General features: G+C 55.2%; 1 protein-coding gene across 1 annotated transcript in view; it reads right to left on the bottom strand.

Moving 5' to 3' along the window:
• The window catches only part of TMEM132E (transmembrane protein 132E), a 52,320-nt gene extending 35,618 nt beyond the window's left edge, over positions 1 to 16,702 (bottom strand). The window contains 1 exon segment of the mRNA XM_032457724.1: positions 15,113 to 16,702. Coding sequence (XP_032313615.1) covers positions 15,113 to 15,179 — 67 coding nt within the window. The 5' untranslated portion in view covers positions 15,180 to 16,702.
• Positions 16,703 to 22,283: the final 5,581 nt, after the last annotated feature.

Here is a 22,283-nt window from a genome sequence, read left to right as displayed (position 1 = left end):
CCTGCAGCTCTTCCAGCTGCGGGGTCAGGAGTTCTGCAGGTCACCACTTCCCTACCCTGTGCAAACCCTAAACTGCTGGGCCAGGGCCAGGTCCCAGCCTGGGTTGCACAGGCTCACGCTGAGCGCCGGCTCCCATCTGCAAGTTGGTGGAAGGTGATTTCCCATTTGTAACAATTATCCACTTAATTGGGTTCCAGTAAAATCAGAGAGGATGCAGAGGGCTGTGTCTGTGTTGGTGCCCCTCCTTCTTTCTTTTGCACATCAGAGAGTGCTGGGAGGATGACAAAAGGGCTTTATGCATCTGGAACGACCCCACCTTCTGTCAGGGGCGGGCAGAGCTGTCCTGGGCTTGGCCCCACCTGCCTGCCGCCTTCTGAGCTGCTCCCATGCCTGCATTTCTAACTGGGGGCTGGACTCATTCAGTGGTCCAGGGGGGTGCTGGGTGCCCGGGCAAGAGCCAATTCTTCTCATGCGCATCCCCCCACTGGGAAACTGGGCAGGGTTCCAGGGAACTGGGGAGGCAGAGGTAATGAGACTACTCCCCAGATCCTCCCATTGGCAGAGTGGAAGGGCCTCAGGGATGGGTTAAGTGGACCCAGGGCTTGCCAGCTGGTCTCACTGGGGGTCTCCAGGGCTGCCATGGGGTGACAGGGTGGGACAGATAACTCAGGGAGACATTGCTGCTCTCCATTCAACCAGCAGCTCACTTTGATATGTATTATGTATTATCCATATTCTATATAATTTATGTACTCTATACAACATTTCTCTAGCAAAAAAAAAAAAAAAAAGAAAAAAAAGAAAATCGGTGATTGAGTCTGATCATGTCACATCTCAGAAAGGGAAACTGAGGCCCAGAAAGGGGAAGGGACTTGCTCAAGCCACAGCACCATTTTAGAGGCTAGGTGGCGAGGATCACCAGAGAGATGGTGGAGCTCCACAGGCAGGAAATGAGGAGGGGGCCGGACGGAAGGGTAAGCCAGCCAGGTCAGGGTTCCCCAGGGAGGACCTCCCTCCCACCTCCGGCCTCTGCTCCACAAGGGAGACCCTTCTCTGGTCCACACTGTAAAGAGGCCAGGAGGCCATGATGGTGACCAAGGGCTAAGGCTGGGTTCACGTCCATGGGGGCTGCTGCTTCAGCTGGCCCTTTGGCCGGATGCCCTACCCCATGGAGAACCAGGACCACGTCTGGGGACTCTGGTCACAGGAGCGTATCAAAGGAGCCATCAACAGAAGGACACATGTCCAGTCAGCATCTGGTGCACAGTAGGTATCCAGGAAAGCTTTGTAGAATGAATGAATGAATGAATGAATGAATGAATGAATCGGTCAGTGAAATAGATCCCAGTCTAGAAATCAGGACCCAGATCTCTAATCCACGGTGAAGGCAATGAGGCTGTGTAAGGGAACTGGTTGCAGAACAAGGGAAGATAGAGGCTGAGGGGCCGCTGAGTGCCCCCCACATCCCCACCTGGAGAGAATTCCCTGACTGATGGGGCAGGCACAGCCTCTTCTGGAGAAGCCCTGAGTCTGATGAGAGAGGCACAGTCTTCTCTGGAGGAGCCTCAGAGTGATGAGGGAGGCCCAGCTGTCTCCTGGGAGAGTCCAGTCTGGCGGGGGCGAGGGAAGGGAAAGGAACGGAAGGATGGTGCTGCCCTGAGGAGTGCCCTGTCTAAAGGCTGATGCACCTGACTCGGGCAGCCTCCTGCCTGAGGGAGGAGGCAAGGCTGGGTCTCAGAGGCAATGCATCCCTTCCCGGGTTTGGAGCAGAGGGGCACGCATCTGAGCAGAAAGGAGCTGGGAGCTGCGGCCAAGCAGGAGGTGAGCCATCGACATTCTGGTCAGGCAGCCAGTCGCTGAGTTACTATTATTTCTTCCTTTCTTTTTCTCTTTGGAGCTACTTAGAGCAATTTACAGAAATCATTTAGGGGCCGTTTAGGGAGAAAAGATGAAGACTTTTAAAGGCAGTGCCCGGGGATGGTTTCAGGCAGATCAGCTTTGCAGAGATATGAAGGAGAATCTGGATTCTGAAGAGGGGTGAGAATCTGGATTCTGAAGGGGAGGAGGACTCTGATCTGACACATCAGGCTGGGAGACCCCCAGGCAGAGCCAGGGTCCGAGGTAAAGGGATGGGGTCAGATGGCTGAGACACACGAGAAGGAGGGCAGACCCACAGCAAGCAGGTGAGCCAGCCTGTTTCCCCTTTTGTGATCGGGGCGCCTCATGGATAAGCTGACCACACTGGGACTGAGCTGAACAGGTATGACACAGGGCTGGAGGAGGGGCCTAGAGCCACAGTCTCCATAGCCAGGGTCCCATGCTGCCTCTTCCTCTTCTGTGAGCTGAGCCAACCACTTCTCTCTAAGCCTCAGTTTCCTCGTCCACATAATGGGCGTCATGATTGCCAGTTTCACAAGTGAGGCTTAGCTGTGATAAGGTGATAAACTGTAACCATTTTTGAACTGCCAATGTCCCCAGATGCCTGGTCATGGTGGGGAACAGTGGGAAACCTCAAGGTTGAGAACCTGATCTTCACATACCCTCTCCTCCTGCCTATACCCTGATGGAGAAATCCTGCTTCGAGGGCTGGACAAGGACAAAACTGGCCTTCACTGGGCTGGGATCAGAGGCCAGAGCTGGATGCCTGGGGAATGCAGGTTGTGTGTGCACACGTGTGCTGGTGTGTGTCTTCACACGTGTGTACGATGTGGAAGAAGGGAGTCCTAGGGAGGGGAAGGGAGTCCTAGGGAGGAGAATGGAGGGAAGATGAGAAAATCAATCGCGCATTTAGCAAAGTCTTCCCCGCAGTTCACATCTCACGCTGTTTGTGATGTGATTATTGGAGATGGAATCTGGTTACTCCGTGTAAACATCATGCCTGCTTGGGCCCGTCCCCCAGGTATGCCCCTGGGGAAGCTGGGGGGGTGGTTGTGGGTAGCATCCTGACGTGTGACCAACCAGCTTCCTCCAGCAACTGTTGGACACGATGACCCCCCCAGCCTGCAACACCCTCATGCAAAGCCCTGAAGATACAATAATAAGCCCACTGGCCTGGGAGCAGGGACCTGGGTCTCAGGCCCGGCTCTCCCATGCCTGACCACTGTGCACTGGACTAAGATCATGCCCTTCTCTGGACCTTAATCTCCCCATCTTTCAAATAGAGGTAGTTCTAGGATGAGAAAGGCCTGAACCTCCCATCAACCTCTCCCTGAAGGACTCTGGTTTTCACTCTCCGTGAGCTCAAGTGTTCTGAGCAGGAGGGTGACTTGATTGTACCTGTGGTCTATAGCATCTCTTGGCAGAGGGGGAAGGAGTGGGGCCTCTGGGAAGCAGCTGGGAGCTGCAGCCTGCATGAGTGAGAGTCCCCACAGCCAGCATGAATCACACCAGGGCCGGGGAGGAGCTGAGCGGGCTCCAGTCTGGGCAGGGAGTCTCTGAGAAGAAATGCAGAGGGTCCCCAGGGCCCACGGGTCCCCAGAGCACTGACTCGAGGGGCCCAAAAATACCTCCAAGGGGAGAATATGGTAGGGCCCTTGGGGAGCACCCAGTCCTGCACCATCCAGGATGGCGGCCACTTGCCATGTGTTGCTATTGAGCTATTAAAATGGGGCCGGTTGGCACCACCAGGTGCTGTGTAAAATGCCCAGGGGGTTTCAAAGATGTAACACAAAAGCGAAAAAAAAATGTAGAAATCTCATGAATAATTGTTACATGATTATGTGTTGAAATGATAATCTTTTGAACATTTTGGTTAAAATATACTATTAAAATTCATTCCACCTGGTTCTTTTCACTTTTTCTCATGTGACAAGTAGAAAAATTGGAATTGTGTACATGGCTCATGGTACGTTTCCCTTGAACAGCACCGATCAAGCACGGCGCCTAATTTCATAGGCAGGGCAACTGAACTCCAGCAGGAAGAAAGGATTTGTCTGAAGGCAAGCAGTTGGCTGACAGAACACCTGAGGCAGAGGAAGAGCGTGGTGGGAGGCTGGGGAGACGAGGGCGGGCTCTCTGGATGGATGGGGAAGTCTGAGGGACTCCTAAGGGCTCACGCTGAATTGTAAATGGTCACAGAGACCATGCACTGAGCCCCGCCTGTTCTCCTTACCCAGCCCCTAACATCCCTGCAGGATGGGTACACTTTTCTTCCTGTTGTTTGCAGATGAGGAATCTGAGACAGAAGCGTGGGAGGAGTCAGCTCTGGGACCCGGGTCTCTGTGAGCTCTCAGGCTGCAGGAGGCACCAGAGCCAAGTGTTTCGGGGAAGCCTGGGCTCCGTGTCAGAAACTCCCTATATCCCTAGCCCTGATCTCTAGCAATGGCACAGGCTGCCTGCCCTGGTGCTGTACAGGTAGCCTGTATGCCCACCTTGGGGGTTGCTGGGGAGGACATGCAAATGTTGGGAAGCCGTGGCCTCGGGGCCAGGTACCACCCAGGCATTGTGTGCAGGGGGCCAGCTGCATTCCCAGGAATGCCTCCTCCACCCTGGGATGGACAGGCCCCAGAAGTAGGGGTGATGCTTGAGGCTACTTTCCTGGGGAGGGAAAGAGAGAGGCCAGCAGCTGGCCCCTGCTGTTTTTAAAATAAGCAGGCTGTTGCTAGAAGGCATTAAGGGTAAAAAAAAAAAAGAAAGAAAGAAAGAAAGAAAAAAGACCCCAAACAAAACAAAACAACCCAACCACCAGAAAATAGCTCTCCGGGAACTCTTTGGCACTGTCTTAAATGTGCTTCCCGGCAGTGAGGCCTGGCTCCGGGCAAGAAAGGAGGGAAACAAACCTGCTGACTCTGTTTCCTGAGCCCCTCCGGCAGGCACACAGCTTCTGTTCTGGGCACCTCCATGCACACAGGTATCTTATTGTTACAGAGGCCCAGCGGAGAGAGGTGATGCTACTGTGCCCATTCTGCAGATGGGGAAGCTGAGGCTCAGGGAGACAAGGCAGGCAAGTGCTCCTGGGTCACCTAGCTACACTGCAGCAAGGGCTGGGAAACCAACCCATCGACTCAAAACCCACTACAGTCTGACATGACTGGCTTCTTCTGAGACTTTCCTGAAGCCCAAACACTGACAGTGACCCTGGACGGATCTGACCCCTGAGCTCCTGGCTGCAGGGTGAGGAATGAGGAGGAAGGCTGGGCCTCTAGTCGTAAGGGAGACCCTGTCTATCTCAGTTCTCCCACTGGGCCATCTTCCAGGACTCCTGACCAGCAAATAAAGACATCCCCATCCCCACCGAAGGGGATCAGCTCCATCTCCCTGGTTCTCAAAGTAGACTCTGCCATGTGGTGCTACCTCTGATGACTTCTAATGCTCATCCCCTAACCCCAGAGCCCTCACTCCCAAATCAGCTACTGGAACATCTTCAGCTTTGTTCCAGGCTTCACGTTGCTCCCCGCCAAGTTATTGTTGCTTGATCCCTGCTTCCATCAAGCCACTCCCTCACTCCTCAACACTCAACAGCTCCCCAGCCCTCCGTGGTACACAGGGTCGAAGTTCTGAGCAGTCTTAAGAAATCATCCAGGTAACTCTGTGTTTACCCACCCCAGCCTGCTATTCCCTCACAGGCAGCTGTGGCTCCTCCCATGCTGTGCTCAGAGCCGGTAAGCCAGAGATCATCTTTTCCTTGAGGTTCTGTCTTCCCTTGGGTATCGGACACACAGCGGATGCCGACTGATTAGAATTCTTGAAACTGGTTAAGGCCTTCTGAAGTGGCACCTCTTCCATGAAGCCTCCCCTGATCTCTCTAGCAGTTATGAGATTTCTCCCTTCACAACACTCTGTGACTGCATTTTACCACAATCTGTGCAGACCTGGCTCATCTCCCCAGGACACTGCCTTAGAAGCTCCTCATGGGACAAGCCCCGTATTTTCTTCATTTTCACACTTAACACAGTGCCTGGCATGTGCAAATAATATTAATAACAATAATATTGAGAACTGTCATTTTCAGACACGTACTCTGTGCCAGGCACTATTCTAAATATTTGACTTGGAATGACTCACTGAATCATCACAACCACCAAGTTGGGTATTTTTATAATCATTTGCAGATGAGGAGACAGGCCTAGTGGTTAAGGAATTTGCCCAGAAATCACAAGGGAATGGACCAAGCTAGGCAGTGTGGTTTTTAGAGCAGAGTGCAGGGAAGAGGTGAGGATGAAGCCGGAACAGAACAGAGTCCACAGCCAGCTCCGAGGGAATGATCTCTGGTGCCCAGCATAGGGTGGAGCACATAGTAGGTGCTAAGGTAACTAGAGAGTTCAGACTTAGACTCAGGTGGGCAGTTGGAGGAGGTGGGGGTGCTGGGTGGGGAAAGGGGAAAGGCTGTCCAGGCAGGAGGGCTGCATTGCCCCAGTGGGGAGCCCAGCCCTCTGGCTTCGCCAGCCCCACCCCTACCCCGCTTCTCACCCCATCACCTCCCCAGCTCCGGCCTCCCTTCCCCAGCACATCAGACTTCTCAGGCACAGGGCTGGCGGCTGGCGGCTGGCGGCTGGCGGCTGGCGGCTGGTTTTTCTCCTGCCGAGAACAGCCACAGAAAATTGAGATCATTTCTCTGCTGTGTTGGCAGCTGAGAAAATGGCAATTTTTCCTATTTCCAACCCATGAGTTCCTTCCTATTGGACAAAGGCCCCACACGCCTGTCTCTCCCTGGGAGAGACTGGGCAGGGGAAAGGCCAGTCACCCTGGGGCAGGTCGCCTCCTCTTTGGCTAAGAGGAGTGGGCTGCGGTGGTCAGGTGCTGGCAGGGGGCCAGTGGTGGGAGGAGGGGCCACCTACCGAGCACCTGCAGACATAAAATGGGGACAGGCAGAGAGGTCAAAGCAACAGGTAATCCTGAGTCTCTGCGGGACTTCTCAGAGATCCCAGCAGACTGGCTTTTGTATTCCTTGAACACAAGTCTGCAGACATCCTGCCCTTCCCTACTCCCAGCTCAGACTGTCCAAACAAGTGCCTGTGATCTCCCTCGTCCCCCCCCCCCCGAAGGCAGTTTTTTTTTTTTGTAAAGGTCAATACTTAGTTAAAAAATCAGAATCTGCAAAAGAAACCAAAGATTGCTTAGCATCCCGAATGCCCCAGTGGAGATGAGGACGCTGGCATCCGGCCTCCATCACGGAGGCAAGGGTGCGAGTTTGAGCAAGAGAGGCTGCGGAAGCAGCTGGTGCCACAGCCCCACTTTACAGACTGGAGGCCCAAGGCCGCAGAAGAAACCTGGGCATCCACACAGCTAATTTGTCTGGGCGGGTCTGGAAGCCAGGCTTGCGAATCCTTGGGTGGTCTCTGCAGCAGTCTGCCCCCTGCACATGCTGGTCCTGCCTCGGATGGGGTGGTCTTGGAGTGGCAGGAAAGACAGCCACAGCCAGGATATCGAGGAGGAAGGGGCTAAAGAGAGCAGACAGAGGTCCCCTCTGTGGTACCGTGGTGGGGTCCCCATCCCCATAGGTCTGGAGCTCTGCAAGCCTGCAGCTGCCAGCAGCTCAGGTCACTCCAGCTCCAAACCCTGCTATGGCTCCCTGTTTCACTCAGTGGACCAGTTCATCTTCTTACAAGGGCCTCCCTTCCCTACCCGATCTCCCTTCTCCCTCCCCATCTGGCACTGCTCCAGCCTCTCTGGCTTCTTTGCTGTCTTGAATGGTCCAGCTCACTCCTGCCCTCGGACTGGTCTCTGTGATATTCAGATATTCGCTTAGTTTGTTCCCTCACCTCCTTCAGGTCTGCTTAATAACACTTAAGTGATCATTCATTTTAATACTGCACAGCCCCTCCCAACACACACACACACACACACACACACGCACAATTCCTAATTCCCATACTCTAACCTTTTTCTTATTTTCCGTAGTACCTGCTGCCTTCTAACATATCACACAATTTACTTATTGTATGTATTTGCTATTTACTGTCTGCCTTCCCCCTTCCCCTACAGAAATAAAGGCTCCGTGAGTGCAGGGCTTTGGGCTGTATTCACAGATTAAGCCCAAGTGCCCAGAACACTGCCTGGCCCACAGGAGGCACTAACTGAATGCTTGCTGAGTGTCAGGGAAGGGGTCTATGTGTACATGTACGTGCACGAGTGTACATTCATCAACTCATCTGACACATCGTTAAATGCCTGCTTTATTCCAGGCATCCTGGTAGACCCCGGGAATACAGCGGGAGGGAAGAGGTCACACACTTTCCAGGTCCATTCAAGTTTATGGCCAGCAGAGAGGCCAGGTGGTGCAGTTGACCAACAGGGCGAGTCAGAAATGAGTGGCAGGGGTTAGTGGGTAAAGAATCAGGGAGGGCTTCCAGGAGGAAGTGAAGAGACACTCTGGCCCGAAGAATGAGTAGGGGATGGGGTGGAAGAGTGTTCTGGTCAGAGGGAACAGCAGATACAGAGGCTCTGACATGGAAAAGAATGTGACTCATTCAAGGGACTAGAAGAAACTTTAGAGGGCAAGAGGGAGGGGAGCAGAAGGCAAGACTGGAAAGATCAGTGGGGTTGGATGGGTGGGTCTCACTCAGGTATATGGGCCTGCCTCAGCTTTGTCCTCTGTAAAATGGGATCACAGTTGCGGTCTTCACCTGGCAGCCGCTAGGAAAATCAAATGAGATCATGGATCTAAACTCCAAAGAATTGCTGGGACTCTCAAGCATATCAGTGAGTGCCGGTGACCATGTGGGTGCACATTTGAGCGCACTGAGCTGCTCACTCCCACCGACACCGTTCTCAGTTCTCCGCTGCCGCTGCTGCTGTGACAAGTCTGCTACATCATCAGCACCAAGCTGCCAAAAATACACTCACTTCTGGCCCAGAGCCAGGCTCCCCAACAGCCTGGGAGGCTGTAGGGAAGGAGCAGGGAGGCCTGCAAGGTGGGATCCTACAACCTCTGGGCAGAGGTGGTCATCTTGTCTCTCACCATTGGATCCTCAACACGCAAGAGGACAAATGCCACCTCAGAGGGCTGGGGCTGTGCCTCCCTCGTCAGATGGGGGCCTCTCTGAGGACGAGACTGTCTCCTTTGTCACAGTGGGCACTCCTCTAGGCAGGAACCCTTTCCCTTCCTCCCTTTTTCTCCCTCAGAAAAGCAGAGAGATTGTCATTCAACGGGACTGTGTCTAATTCTCTTTAAGGCTTGGCCACCTCTGGGGCCATGTCCCTGGAGAGACATTTGGGCTTACGGGTGTCCTGGCAGCCTGTTTCTCTCCCAGGGTCAGGGGCCGGCACTGTAGGTTCTGATGCTGTCGGGACCTGAATCCTAGGATGGGGATGTGTCTGAGAATCTGGACCATTTTGAGTGTCATCCATTTAGCAGGTGATCCTGGACACATCACTCTGCCAGCTCTGAGGATCCCGAGAGATGGGTCCAGGAAACGGAAAGAAGCTGCGAAATTCTGCTGGCAAGCACACACAGTCTGCCTGCCTGCCTGCCGCCTTCAGTTTGAACTGAACAGAAAGTCATTCAAGAGAAGAGAGTAACCAGTTGTCCAACCTTCCCGGGCCAAAAAGATGTGGGTGAGAATGTAGCAGGAAGAATTCAAGTTTGATAAAAAGCAGAACTTTCCAAAGGCAGATAATTATCTAGATAATTTAGACAAAAAGGACTTTTCTCCAATTACATTTTCTATCTTTTTTTTTTTTGCACTGAATTATTATTCTTGCAATCATTCATTTGTGCAACAAGCATTGAATAATCCAGGTAATTGCTTCCATTTTCCAGTTCATCCTGCTGGGCTGCTTGCCTGCCAGTGGGGCCTGGGGCAGAGGGGCGGGAGGGGGGGATTTGGGAAGGGGGTGGAGGGGAGATAATGACTCCTGGATCCTCAGCCTGCCTCCCAAGAGGAGCTTGTCCTCTCTCCGTTCCCTGCACCGTCCTCCCAGGTCTTGGTGCCTCCCACCCCCTGGCAGCCCAGCGGTCCTCCAGAGACTGATACGGTAGCTGGCAGAGTGTTGGCGGTCCCTGATACACTGCGCCAACCTTGGGGACTGCTGGAGGATGGCACCGCCAGCTGAATGGATGATAAGGAGGCCCACTTTTCATTTAAAAAGACAGAGCAGGAAAATAGAAAAAGAAATTTACTTGCCACCCCCCCCAAAAAAACTCCATAAACTGGTTCATTAATCTCTTATTAAAATTCTGTTCTGAGCACTGGCAAGGAAGAAGTAAGGAAGACCCTGGGGAGGGAAGGGGGAAGAAAAATCATATCCACTTGTTGGCATCTGCTGCAGGCCTCCGCGGAAGGAGGCATGGGTGCGGGGCGGAGACAGGGAGGTAACAGGAGGCTTCTCGTGGCAGGACAAGTGAGTTGGAAGGGGGCTTGGCGGGCATCGCCCCCTCTCACTTGGCAGAGGAGAAAAACAAGACTTGGAGAGGGAGGTGACTTTCTTGTGGCTGTGCAGCAAATTGATGACAAAGTCAGGATTTGAACCCCGATCTGCTGTGTCCTGGGGACTCTGATTTCAAACTGACCTGACTTTCTGAATCTGGGTCTTTTCCTCACCTCCCCAGCTGGATCCCAAGCCCATGATAAGGAACTGAGGAGCAGATTTGGAACCCCTCCACGTGCCCTTGTAGTGCAAGGTTTATTAACACTACTGGGGACTGATTATCTTGACTGCTTAGGACCGGAGGCGAGCTTGAGGCCAGAAGTTTATCTTTGTACAAAGCCAAAGCTGCAGACAGAGGGGATGACAGAGGTGACGGAATTTTGTGAAGGGGCCGGGAGCAGACTGCCAATCTAGGAAACCACTCTGGGCTCTGGTGCTAGTCCTGCTGCCAGAATGAGCTGGCGGGATGACCTTGGCCGGCCCCCTTCCCTCTCTGAGTGTCCGTTTCTACAACCATGCAAAGGTTGAATTTGGAGGGTCTGTGATCTCTTTCCAAATCTAAGTTGTGAATGGACATCATTGTGGGCAGGGCAACAAGGACAGACCCCTCTCCCAGTCAGTCCCCTCTGTCCCAGGTTGGAGTTGGTGCCTCTCTGGGTCTCAAATTCTACAGCTTCTCAAGCACTCACTTACCAATCCCAGGCCTGGGGTCTATTAGTTTCAGACAGGCCCCCAGTGAGGGACTAGGAGATGCCCCGGTCCTGCCCTCATATTCCCTCATATTCCGAAGTGGCCTCACTTCCTGCAGCCAAGCACTGAGCTATCCTCAGGATGGATTCCAATAAAGCTCATTTTCTGTACCAAGTTTATAACACATCCCCACCTACTGGTCTTAAACACTAACAAGACTGTGTTGTGGCGTAGGGCTCCGTGTGGCCAGGAAGATGGGTGTGTGTGGGGAGGGAGGGAGAGGGGGGTGGAGCATCATTCCTCACTCCTAGCATCCAGGGAGCCTCCCAAGGCCAACGCCAACCCTGTCCTCCTGCGGCGTCCCTCTTCCTCTCCAAAGGAGGCCAGAGCTTGGCTAATCAGTGGGGTGGGGAGAGTACATACGGATACAACCCAGAAGAGAAGTCAGGCTGGTGACCACAAAGATGGGGACACATGCACTTGAGATCACGTATTCAGAACATCACTACACTACATTCACATCCTACGGAGCTGTGTTGTAACATGTTACTCTAGACACGTGTACCCTATATGTGCTGCTCAAAGGGTGTGGCCCGGCCTTGCCCACCCCCTTGCTCTCTTCCTGGTGCCTCTGTATGTCTCCTCCCCCTCTCCTCTTCTCCTCTACACCCGGAGCTCCTTTTTCAATTGACACTGGGAGGTCCCCCAATAGAGTTGTCTTCCCAACCTATTCATTTCTTCTGAGCACCTACTATGCGTCAAGCTCTGGGAGGTGGGGCAAAAAAATGTAGAAGACATGACTCCTGCCCTAAATGCAAATATGTGGGGATCGGTGGTGGGGGGTGCACATATAAATATGCCCACACATACCCTTCATGCACACACCCTGCAGCCCCTGAGGAGTGCCGGGAAGGCAGCACGAAGGGCCACGGCAGCGCCAGAAAGAGATCAGTTACTTCTGCTGGGGGTTGGAGGCTGCTGATGAGAAGCCATGGGGTAATCCAGGCAGAGTCCCTGGAGGAGGAGATGTTTCAGTTAGACTTTGAAGACAAAGTAAGGATTTCTGGAGGCAGGGTATTCCAGGTGGGGAGGTTGGTGGGTGCAAAAGGAGAAAGGCAGGAAGATGAGAAGAGAGAAACCTCATCGCATGCATGGAGGATGGAGAGAGTGCAGTACCACAGAAGTGATGATATTGATCATAAAGGGCCTGGGATGTCAGAGGGTGGGGTGGGGCAAAGAGTGTATCCTTGATCCTACAAGCAGTGGGGAGCTAGTGAAGTTTACAGAGTAGGAGGCTGACATAATCAGTTCTCTAATAGGTTAAACAATCACCCTGCCTTGCTAAACTCCTATCCAAACTTAGAATGGAGCAGAAAGCCTCCCCAGAGACCAGATGCAGGAAAGTGGCCTTCTCAGATGCTCTCTGGCAGAAGCCCTGAGACTGGGAGCAGCACAGGGGCTGCCACCCAAGAGGCTGAGCTGGGCCCTGAAAGGTAGCAGGGCTCCATTCTCACAGGGTATCTGCCCAGCAGTCCTGGCAGAAAGTGAGAAGGGGAGGGATGGGCCAGAGGCCACAGTGCTTGGGGAAGATGGGGAACACGAGGGAGGCAGCCCAAGGTCACCCTGCTCGATGGCGTCAGAATCAGAAACCCAGGCTATTTGGCTCCTGGTCTGGCTGTGTGGTCAGATCCCTGGGGCCTTAGGAGACTGCCAGGCATGGAAAACCGCAAATGCACCCCCACCCCAGCATCTTCAAAGAGCCCAGAAATCCCAAGCAAGGGTTAGCTTGAAGTGAGACTAAATCCATGTACCCTTTCCTTGACTGAGGGATGGTTTGGGTGGGTGGGTGGGTGTTAAGGTATTCCTGAAGGAGGAAGGCTCAGGGGAGATGGGGTTTTAGGGGGGAGGAACTTCTGTGATTTTGGCCTTATCCATGGGGGGGGTCCCCAAACTTTGAGCATCTGCTGAAACCTTTCCCTAAGAATGCGGAGACTGAGGAATGAGATGGGAATTCAGGGAAGAAACTTGGAGAGGGAGACTGATAATCAGGAGGGGGAAATGCCTGCCCAGTGGGGGACCCCTGCCCTACCTCCTCCTCAAACAGCTTCTTTCTAATCGCCAGCCTATCCTGGGCCCTAGGTGTACCAGGCACTGCGCTAAGCGCGGGCTGGGTGGGGGACAGAGAAGAAGCCCACACCACCTGCCTCTGCCACTCCAGGACTGACAGGCTGCAGAGCAGGCACTGATACCTAGGAGAAGGCAGATTTCTAATACTCCAAGAGAAGCAATGCCCAGATAACACGGCCCTACTCCAGCTGGGGTTTAGGAAGCAGACAGGATTCTGGCAGAGGGAAGGGGGAAAGGACCCTTAATCCCAGGCTGAGGGGTCAGGAAGGTGGGCAGTGGAAATCTAGTAAGACAATCTGAGCTGCACAGAGGTGAGGTCATGGCTGGGTTTTTGGAAGGGAACTCAGACAGCAAGATGCAGGAGGGTGGGGTTGGGGGCAGAACCACGCCTAGACCCAGGCTTGAACTGGATTTCCCTCCTGCTGTGCCCCCAAACTCCCTGTTCACCAGGTCCAGGTCACAAGCACGGCCCTGGCAGCTCCTGTGCGCAGACATCCAGAGGCAACCACCCCATCTCCTCCCCACCCTCTGTCTTGCACAGGGAGCCTGAGATTTCTGGTTCCCAGCTGCACTTCCCCTGCCCATTCTTCTGATAAAGAACTGAGGTTGGCTGTGCCTGGTGAAATAAATGCAAAAATGCCTCCCATCGCCCCCTCTCCTCCCGGCGGAGAAAAGCCAATCTACCCATAGACAGAGGTCAGCCAGTTCCCCACCTGCTCCTAGCCTCAGGACCCTAGATTCCCCATTCCTTGTCTTATTCTTTCAACCTTGAGAACGCGTCTTGTTCAGGAGAGACAGCTGGTTAGACCTTGGGCGCGCTCACGACCGGCCTGGGCAGGCTCTTAGGGACCGGGCAGATGTGGGCAAAAGCTAAGCACCACACATCGAAGGATCCTTCACCAACGCCGAGCGCCCACTGTCCCCTCCATCCTCTGTCCTCTCCAGCCTGTCCAGGCTCACCCCTCAGCGTGGGGCAACCAAGTCCCCCGCCTCTTGCAGGTCTGCTGGTTTCATGTTGGGAGGGGGTAGCTAACCTCTCTTCTCCATTCTCCCACCCCCACCCCCACCCCAGCTCTCTCCCTCTCTGGTTCCGTCAGCGCCCCTCGCCTCCTGGAGCGTCTCCAGCTTGCGGAAGGCCCGCTGCAGCCTCCTTCCGTCGGATCTGACTTCCCACTCTGGGGGGCTGGTCCGAGACCCTCGGTCCCCTACCCGTATCCTTGCTGTCCCACTGCCAAAGCGCGCCAACGGCTCCTCCCTCTCTCATCCCCTTTACCGCGGAGCCCGGGGCGAGCCTGGGGAGCAGACGCAACAGATTGCAGAACGCGAGAGCGCGGAGCCGGCTCCCTCTGCCCGCCGCCCGCCGCCCCGGCCTGCACCCGATGCTCAGACCCCCGCCCTCCGGCTCGGCTAAGCCGGCCATTTAGATGCAGCTCACAGGACGGCGGGCAGGCGAGTCGCCGCGGCTCCCCGGGCCCCTGTCAGTCCACTTCCCTTCTCCAGGACCGCCGCAGGAAGCGAGGCAGCGGGCAGCACGGCCCCGCATCGGCCTGCGCGCCAGGGGCGGGGGAAGACATGATCCCCGCGGACCCCAGCAGCCCCCAGTCCCCCCGGCTGCCGGGTTGGGAGTGGAAAGAGGGGCGGCCAGGACGCGATCCAGCAGATCCCTCGGGTCCCTTTAGATTTCCGTGGGCGGACACGCCCCCAGACTCCGGGGTTTAGACCCTTTTCTCTAACCAGTAGAGGGTTGGAGTGACACCCCCCGCCCTTTTCCGGGGCCGGATTTGGTCCCCAGGGCGGGGCTCGCAGCCTCCGCTCCCGCCAAAGCGCTTGGGGGTTGGGGGTAAGTAGAACTGCTGCCCGAGATGCCAAGCTGGGAGCGGCGGCTGCGAGTCCATGGGATGGGGGTGCGCTTTCTCCAGTCTCCTCTCTGCCAGCTCCAGCGGCGCCCGCTGCATCTTCACTCCCGAGTCGGCGCCGCGACACTTACCGTGGGCGAGCAGCGCGGAGAGGCAGAGCAGGGCGGCGCCGCCGCGGCCCGACATCCCTGGGGCCATGGCCGAGGCGGGAGTGGGAGGGGGCCGAGGGGACAACAGTCGACGACGACTTGGCCCCAGGCTGGGCTTGGTCACATCCAACTTAGAGTGGCCCTGGAGCCCGGCTGTCTCTGCTGAGGCTCTGGGGGCCAGGGAGTGCAATTCGAGGACACTTTGAGGGGAGGGGGCGTCCCAGGCGCCGCCGGCTACACCCTCGGAACTGGTGGGGGCGCAGCTCCAGGCGGGAGGAGCCTCCACCTCCCCCGGCTGGTGCCCTCTGCAGGATCTGTGCGGCGAGTGGGGAGCCGCACGTGCGGTCCCGGGGCCGGGTGGCGCCTCGCGAGCTGCCTAGAGCGAAGTGTCGATTCCCCCAGCCCCGTGGCCCAGCTCAAATCCGAACTCGCTCGAGGGTGTAGATTTCCAACGCAAGCCCCAATTTCTTCGGTTTTGGTGGTAACCCCACATGGATAGTGCGGCTTCCTTCCTCCAAGCTCTCTGCAGCAGCTCCAGCATAAAAATCCCAGGTTAGGTGCAAATGAATGATGTCTTTCGCAAAGAAAGAGGAATATCAGGCAACTTTAATCCATCTCGAGAAGAAAAAGTTTCCGTGCAGTGTTGAGACCGGTGACGCGGGTCGCCACCACCCTAGGCAACGCCCGGACAGAATGCCCGACGCTGGCGGTCAGTAGTGTGTCCCCTCGCCGAGCTCGCTGCTCGGCTCCAGCGCGCTCTCTCCAATCTCGACCAGGGCCTGGACTCCACACAGGCAGGCTCAGCGCCGCCTGCCCCAGCAGCGGCTTTGCGGCTGGGGCGACGGCGGCGCGGCCGGAACGGGCTGCCCCATGGAGATGGGGTCTGGAGAAGTGAGGGAGCGGGAAAGCCAGCTAAATGCGTCTGACCCCAGCCCTTCCTGCCCCGGGGGCCGACTCCAGCCTCCCAGGCGTGAGCGTAATAGGATAGAGAGGGGCTTGGCCAGCCCGCGGCAGCCCCGGGCCGCCCCGCTCTCCTCCCAGGTCTCGCTGTCTCAGCAGAAGGGCGCGCTTCTCCTCTTCCCTCCTCGCCTTCCCTGGGGGGACCTGCACAAACCTTGAACTTTTCCGGGGTTCAGAGTCTCCGACGTCTCCTTCTCGCTGCCGCCCCTGCCCTGCCCCCGGACGCCCAATGTCTCGGTGCAGCTGGGCATCCGCTCTCTCTTGGAGTCAGTTTGGGTGAGCGGAGCGCCGCGCCAGCCCGGGCTGCGGGTGGCGAGACCCGGGCGCCACGCCAGGGTCCGGGGCACCGGGCGCCCGCGCAGCCCGCGGCCAGGGAGGCGGCAGCTGGCGCCTACGGGGCCGAGCCGAGTGGAGGTGCCGGCAGGGGGGCCGGCTCCCCATGGACGAGTATCGGGGGAGAAGAAGAATCAAAGAGCAAAAAGGAAGAAGAGGTGGGGGGGGGGGAGCCACAGTTGCACGAAGCAGCCGCCGCCGCCGCCGCCGCCGCCGCCTCCTCGGCGATCACGCCGGCTGCTCCGCCGTAAATGACTCGAGAGAGAGACACACACTCGCGTTCGCCCGCCCTCCTCCCCCGTCCGAGATTCAGCGCCCACCCCGGCAGTAGCGGGCGCCGAGCCTGGCGCGCTCGTTCCCTTTCCCTCCCCTCCCAGATTCCCCGCGGTCACGTGGCCCCGGAGCGCGCGGCCCACGACTCGCGCGCCACGGAGAAAACCCCCCTCCCCAGCTTCCCCTCCCCTGCCCACGTGTCCATTCCGCATTCCCAGCCTAGGGGCGCGCGCGGCTCCTTAATGAGACTTGGGCAAGGGCCGACCTCGCGATTCCGCTCGCCCCTGTTTAATTTTTCCTCCCCAGTGCAGGCTAGTGCTGGGGCCCGAGTGGGGCCGGCCGGCTGCAGCGGCTGCATTCCCCGGGGTAGACGCCACCGCAGCTACCGATGTCGCTTTTCAAAAGATGCACGCGCCCTACCGGGCGCCGGAGGTGTTTTACAGCCGCTCGGCCAGAGGCGCGGGTAGAGGGTACCCTATCGCCACCCTCAGAGTCAACGTGGGGCTCCACGGAACCCTTGGTGGGGGTCAGCCGCGCTGCCGCGCCCTGCCCGCCTCGGGCCCGCTCAGCTTCGTCTGGGGCTGGGTCGTGGGCGCAGCTCCAGGAAAACCTGTCCGCTGCTAGGGGTGGAGGGGCGCGGAGAGCAAGGGACGTGCCTTCCTACAAGTTGTTTTGCACACCTTTAAAGAGCCATGGGATGGGGGTGGGGAACTGCCCTCTTGCATACTCACCCAGGTACCTGCTGACGAGGGGGAGGGGTGGCTGGGGTGGCGTTCTTTCCCACCTTCAGGCCCCTTCCATTAGAGCGCAACCTAGATCAGACCAGACAAGTCAACTGTCAACCGTCAGCCAGGCATTGAATCAATAGCAATGATTTTACAGCATCGTTGGGTATCATGCCCCAAACCCCAAGGGTCAGGTCTCAATCCCACTCTATTCTGGAGGAAGAGGGTCTTCAATCCTATGGACACAGCTTTTTTTGGGGGGGAGATATGGATCTTGAGTCACCCCCATACCTCTTCACTCGACCAGACAGTGTGGGAAGAGGTAGGTCAGAGCAAGGCCAGCTGAGGCACTTAACTCTTTGTCCCTCGTCTGCCTGATTCGGTCCTAGACCTCTTGACATTGAGTTTCCTTTTCATACAGGAAAGTGACATTTTCTTTTTGGAAAATGGGCTTGGGCCGTTCCTGAAAGCCTCTCTCCTCCCTGGCTGCTGGCTGTTTCTGCTTGGTACTGGGGCCTGTGGAGAATGGCTCTTGCCCCTCCCCCACCTCCGCATCTGTCTGGAGCTTGGAGGTGCAGCGCAGGCAGGGCTGGCCTGGCTCTTGGAGGCCCTGGGGATGGAAGGTGCTGGAGTCGTCAAGGAAGATGATTCTCATTAGGCCCCTAATGCCTGATGGCAATTAATGTCACCCAAGGGCTTATTAACCATCCCACTGAGAGGTGAGCCAGCAATCAGGCTGTGTGGGAGGGAGGAAGGGGGAGAGAAAGCACCTCCTGAGACAGGGTGGGGTCCGGGAGGAGGAGGAGGAGAGCAGGGAGGTCTCCCACCTCTGCCCACCTCCCCACAAGGAAGGGGCACACGGCCTGTAAAGAGTAAGTCCAGAGGACAGACACAAAATGCATTTCCAAGCTTAGGATCCACTGCCCCAGTGATGCAGGTCAGCAATTTCAGCCCACTCTCTCCGCTTCCTCCGGAGACTGAGCACAGTGTTCCAGTTCTTCTCTCTACCCCCACCCATAGCTCTTAGGTAATGGGGAAGGAGCCTCTCTTTGCCCACTCAGTTTCCCCTCCTCCCTCCTCCCTCCTTCCCTCCCTCCCTTCCACAACAGTACCTTGACTGTTTCGGACATCGCAGCCACTGCTCACAATAGTGAGCAAGACAGACCTAGCCTGTCCTCATGGAATTTACATTCTGAAGGGGAAGACAGACACTCGACTTACAATGAATTACAGTTGTTACAAGTTATGTGGCATAAAAATGCATGCATTTTTGTTCATCTTATGGAGACGACTGAGGAGAGACCCAGGGTCAAGGATTGCGGCAGGGTAGGGGGCAGCCTGTTCTCATTAGAGAATGTAATTTCCGGTACCTCCCACGTGGACCACCCTTCTGCCGGAGCAGCATGTCTGATCATTCCCTGATCCTCTAAATGGCAGATCTCCCTCCCTGCCCCAGGGAAGCGAAGGGCTGCTGATGGCCCACCTGAGGAATAAAATGCCCAAATTACTCTTAACTCCAGTCCCCATGGACTTGTTACTCTTGCCGCAGTGCCAGTTCTAGGGCTCAGGGAGAAATCAGTTGGCGTGAGATAGACACATGAGATAGTCATCTGCCCCAGCTATTCCAATCCTATGTGTCATTGACCTGGGAAAGGTGCTCATACCTTCCCTTGGGCTTTTCCTACCACACCCACAACTTCACCTGTTAGGCTTACGTCTGGATCCCAACTAGCAGTGCTGGGTCACGCCAGGGTCAGAGGTCAGAGGAGCAACCCCTGGGGGAGCCCATACTGGAGAGAGGATCTGACAGTTGTGTACCCTGAACCTTATTTGTTAAGATGGTGGCATCTCCCTTCTGCGGTTCCCATATTGTTTGGGGCCAAGTAACTTTCTAGCTAAAGGACTGGCAATGGTGGGGGTTTTCTTGATCCCTAGTTCCTGGGTGATGCCTGGAACAGCCCCCACCTCCTGCCAGGCAGCCAGGACAAAGTTGGCCCCCTGCCCCCTGCATGGGAGCCCATCAGAGACCCACATAGAAACTGGCCCCTGCTTTCTCCTCTGCCTGACCTGCCGCCACAGTTGACCTGGCGACATCTGCTCTGCCAGTGTGCCCCTGTTTTTCAGGACACCTGCCTGTAGGAGGAGATAGGACAGGTCAATGTGGGCCTTCACTAAAGGGGAGCTCCTGGAATCCCCCTGGAATCATAGTCTGGCTTAGCTGGAGAGGGGCTCAAAGATTCCCTAAGCTAGCCCTCTCATTTTATAGCTGCAAAAACTGAGGCCTATTCATTCAGTCATTTTCTAAAATACTTCGACTTTTTAATGGAGCTCTAAATTCTTTGTGAAGCATTATGTTTGGTACTAGAATACACAGGTTGAATAAGACAGACAATACCCAGACGGGGAAGTTCAAGAGCTTAGTTCCACAGACCCATATTGAGCACCTAGTCTTATTAATAGCTGACATAAAAAGGCTGGGTGTGTTTTACGTGCCTGGCACTATGCGGGGCATTTTGCATGCATTATCTGGGTCCTGTTAAGTAGATACTATTATTATTATTATTATTGCTATTTTCCCGATAAGAAAACTGGTGTTCAGAGAAAGTAAGTTTCTTGCCTAGGGTCACACAGCTGGAGAGTGGCACAGCCGTGATGCAGGTTTGTAACCCACTTAACCACTTTACTATGAGGTGTAAGTTCGCAGGATTACAGAGATGACAAAGCTACCACTCTTGGCTGGAGAAGCTCATGTTCAGTGGCAGAAACAGGCCTTTCAGTGTGGAGGTGGGTGGGAACAGTGCTATGGATGCCAGCACAGGGTTCTAGGGCACAGGAGCCCCTGATGAGAAAGTAGTGTTCCCTCCACAGCCTCCCTTTCATCAGCTCCCAGACTCAAACCTACGTGCTGTTAAATACACACCCTGGTAATACACAGTCCTGCATATGTGTAGCCTCAATCCTGGACCAATTTGCCTCCCCCTGCAGGCTGATCTCCTAGCTCAGATTCTACGACTGATACTGATCTTCAAGCCAGGAGAATGTTAGCAGCTCAGGGCACATGCTCAGGGTCTCACCTCTCCAAGCCTCAGTTACTTCATCTGTTAAATGTGGATAATCCCACGAACCCCCCGTCACTCACCAGTTAATGCATACTGCTTGCCCAGTAGTACTGGGCAAGATGCACACTCTAATGTTGTCTGTTACTATTATTGAAACCACGGTACTCACTATGATCTACAAGGTCCTAGATGATTCCACCCCTCATTGTTACCACTCTCCTTCTATTTTACTACACTGGAGCCACTCCTTACTATTCCGGCCTCAGGGACTTTGGATGTGCTGTTCCCTCCACCTGGCATGCCTTTCCCCTAGACCCTGCGTCTTATTCCTTTACTTTACTTCCTTCAGGTCATTGCTCAACTACTACGTCCTCAGACACCTTCCCTGACCACCTGACCTAAAGTAACACAGCTACCACTCTGCCGCATTGCCCCATCCTCTTGCCCTGCTGTAATTTGATTCAGAGCAGTTGACATATAATTTTCCGATGTGTTTGTTTAATCTGTCTCCCTTGATAAAGTGCAAGCTCCCCAGAGGCCAAGATTCTTGTATGTGAACTGTTCACCAGTGTATCCCCAGTGCCCAGAATGGTGCCTGGTATACGTGGTCAACAAAATAGATGGATGGGATTATTTACCTGCATGCATTTATTTTAGTAATTGGGTCATTGATCTTACCCAGTCCTTGTCATCAGGTTTTGGGTCTGAGTTGACATAAGGCCCCTGCCTGGCACCTCACTCCCCTGGCCTTCCAGATCCTGGGAGGCCACCTTTGCCCTGGATGCTCCTCCGATTGTCCCGCCTCTTACTGTGCCTTTTTCCCTGCCAAGGCTGGAGTTTGCTCAGCCGCCATGCCAACATCACCCTGACTGGTGGGGCTTAGCCTGGGACCTGACAGCCTTCAGGACAGAGCCATCTGCATCTCCTACTGTTCCCCAGTGGGAATCCTCTGCCCCTGCCAGGCCAAGCTGGCCACCAGCATCACCAGGAGTGTCCCTCTTTATGCCAGGCTAATTCCTCCCTCCACACTTTGCCTTGTGCTGTACCCTCTGCTTCATCAGTGCTCTTCTTCACCAATTAAAATCCCATGCATCTTAACTTTTCAGCTCAGGAGTCTTTCCAGGCTCCATGTGATATGGTTACATGAGCTATGGGAAAAAAGGGACAAACAGAGGCTGTGGAATCAGTCAGGGTTCAAGTCCAGACGGTACTGCACTCTGCTCAATTTCTCTCTGCATCTTGAGCACCCAGTCATCACTGCACAGTAAATCTGTTCTGAGATGAGATTATAGCAGCATCTACCCCCTTCCTATTTGATAGATTAAAAGAACTCAGGGCCTAGAGAGTGAGCTAGTGACTGGGCCAGGGTCCCCCAGCCAGTTACTGACACAGACAGGAATATACCCCCAGGGAAGGATGGGCCTGGCTCCCTGCCCCACCGTGTACTCATCCCCAAAGCTTCACCACCCGGCTCAGTCCCACCATGGACTTGGAAACCAATCTCTCCTTTGATGGAAGGAATGAGGTTCCCAGGTCATTATTTTGGGGGTTCAGTCCTGATTCAGTGGTGCTGCTGGTTCAGCTCAGACCTTGGACTCTAGTTTTAGTAATGGCATTCACGTACTCATTCACTCATTCCGTCTTACTTTGGACATTTCTTCTTCTCTAAAGCCTTCCACAGCACTGCCTACATCCCATCCCTATTCTGTGCCCTCTAAGGCCCTGTTTCATGCATCTAAGCACACATCAGAGTGTGTTGATTTGTCTGTCTTCTATAAAGGGGAGACCCAAGATAGGCTGTCC

This window comes from Camelus ferus, chromosome 16 (genome assembly GCF_009834535.1).
Source record: "Camelus ferus isolate YT-003-E chromosome 16, BCGSAC_Cfer_1.0, whole genome shotgun sequence".
NCBI lineage: Eukaryota > Metazoa > Chordata > Mammalia > Artiodactyla > Camelidae > Camelus > Camelus ferus.
Note: the sequence above shows the minus strand (reverse complement) of the source record. Positions and strands in the feature narration are given on the sequence as shown.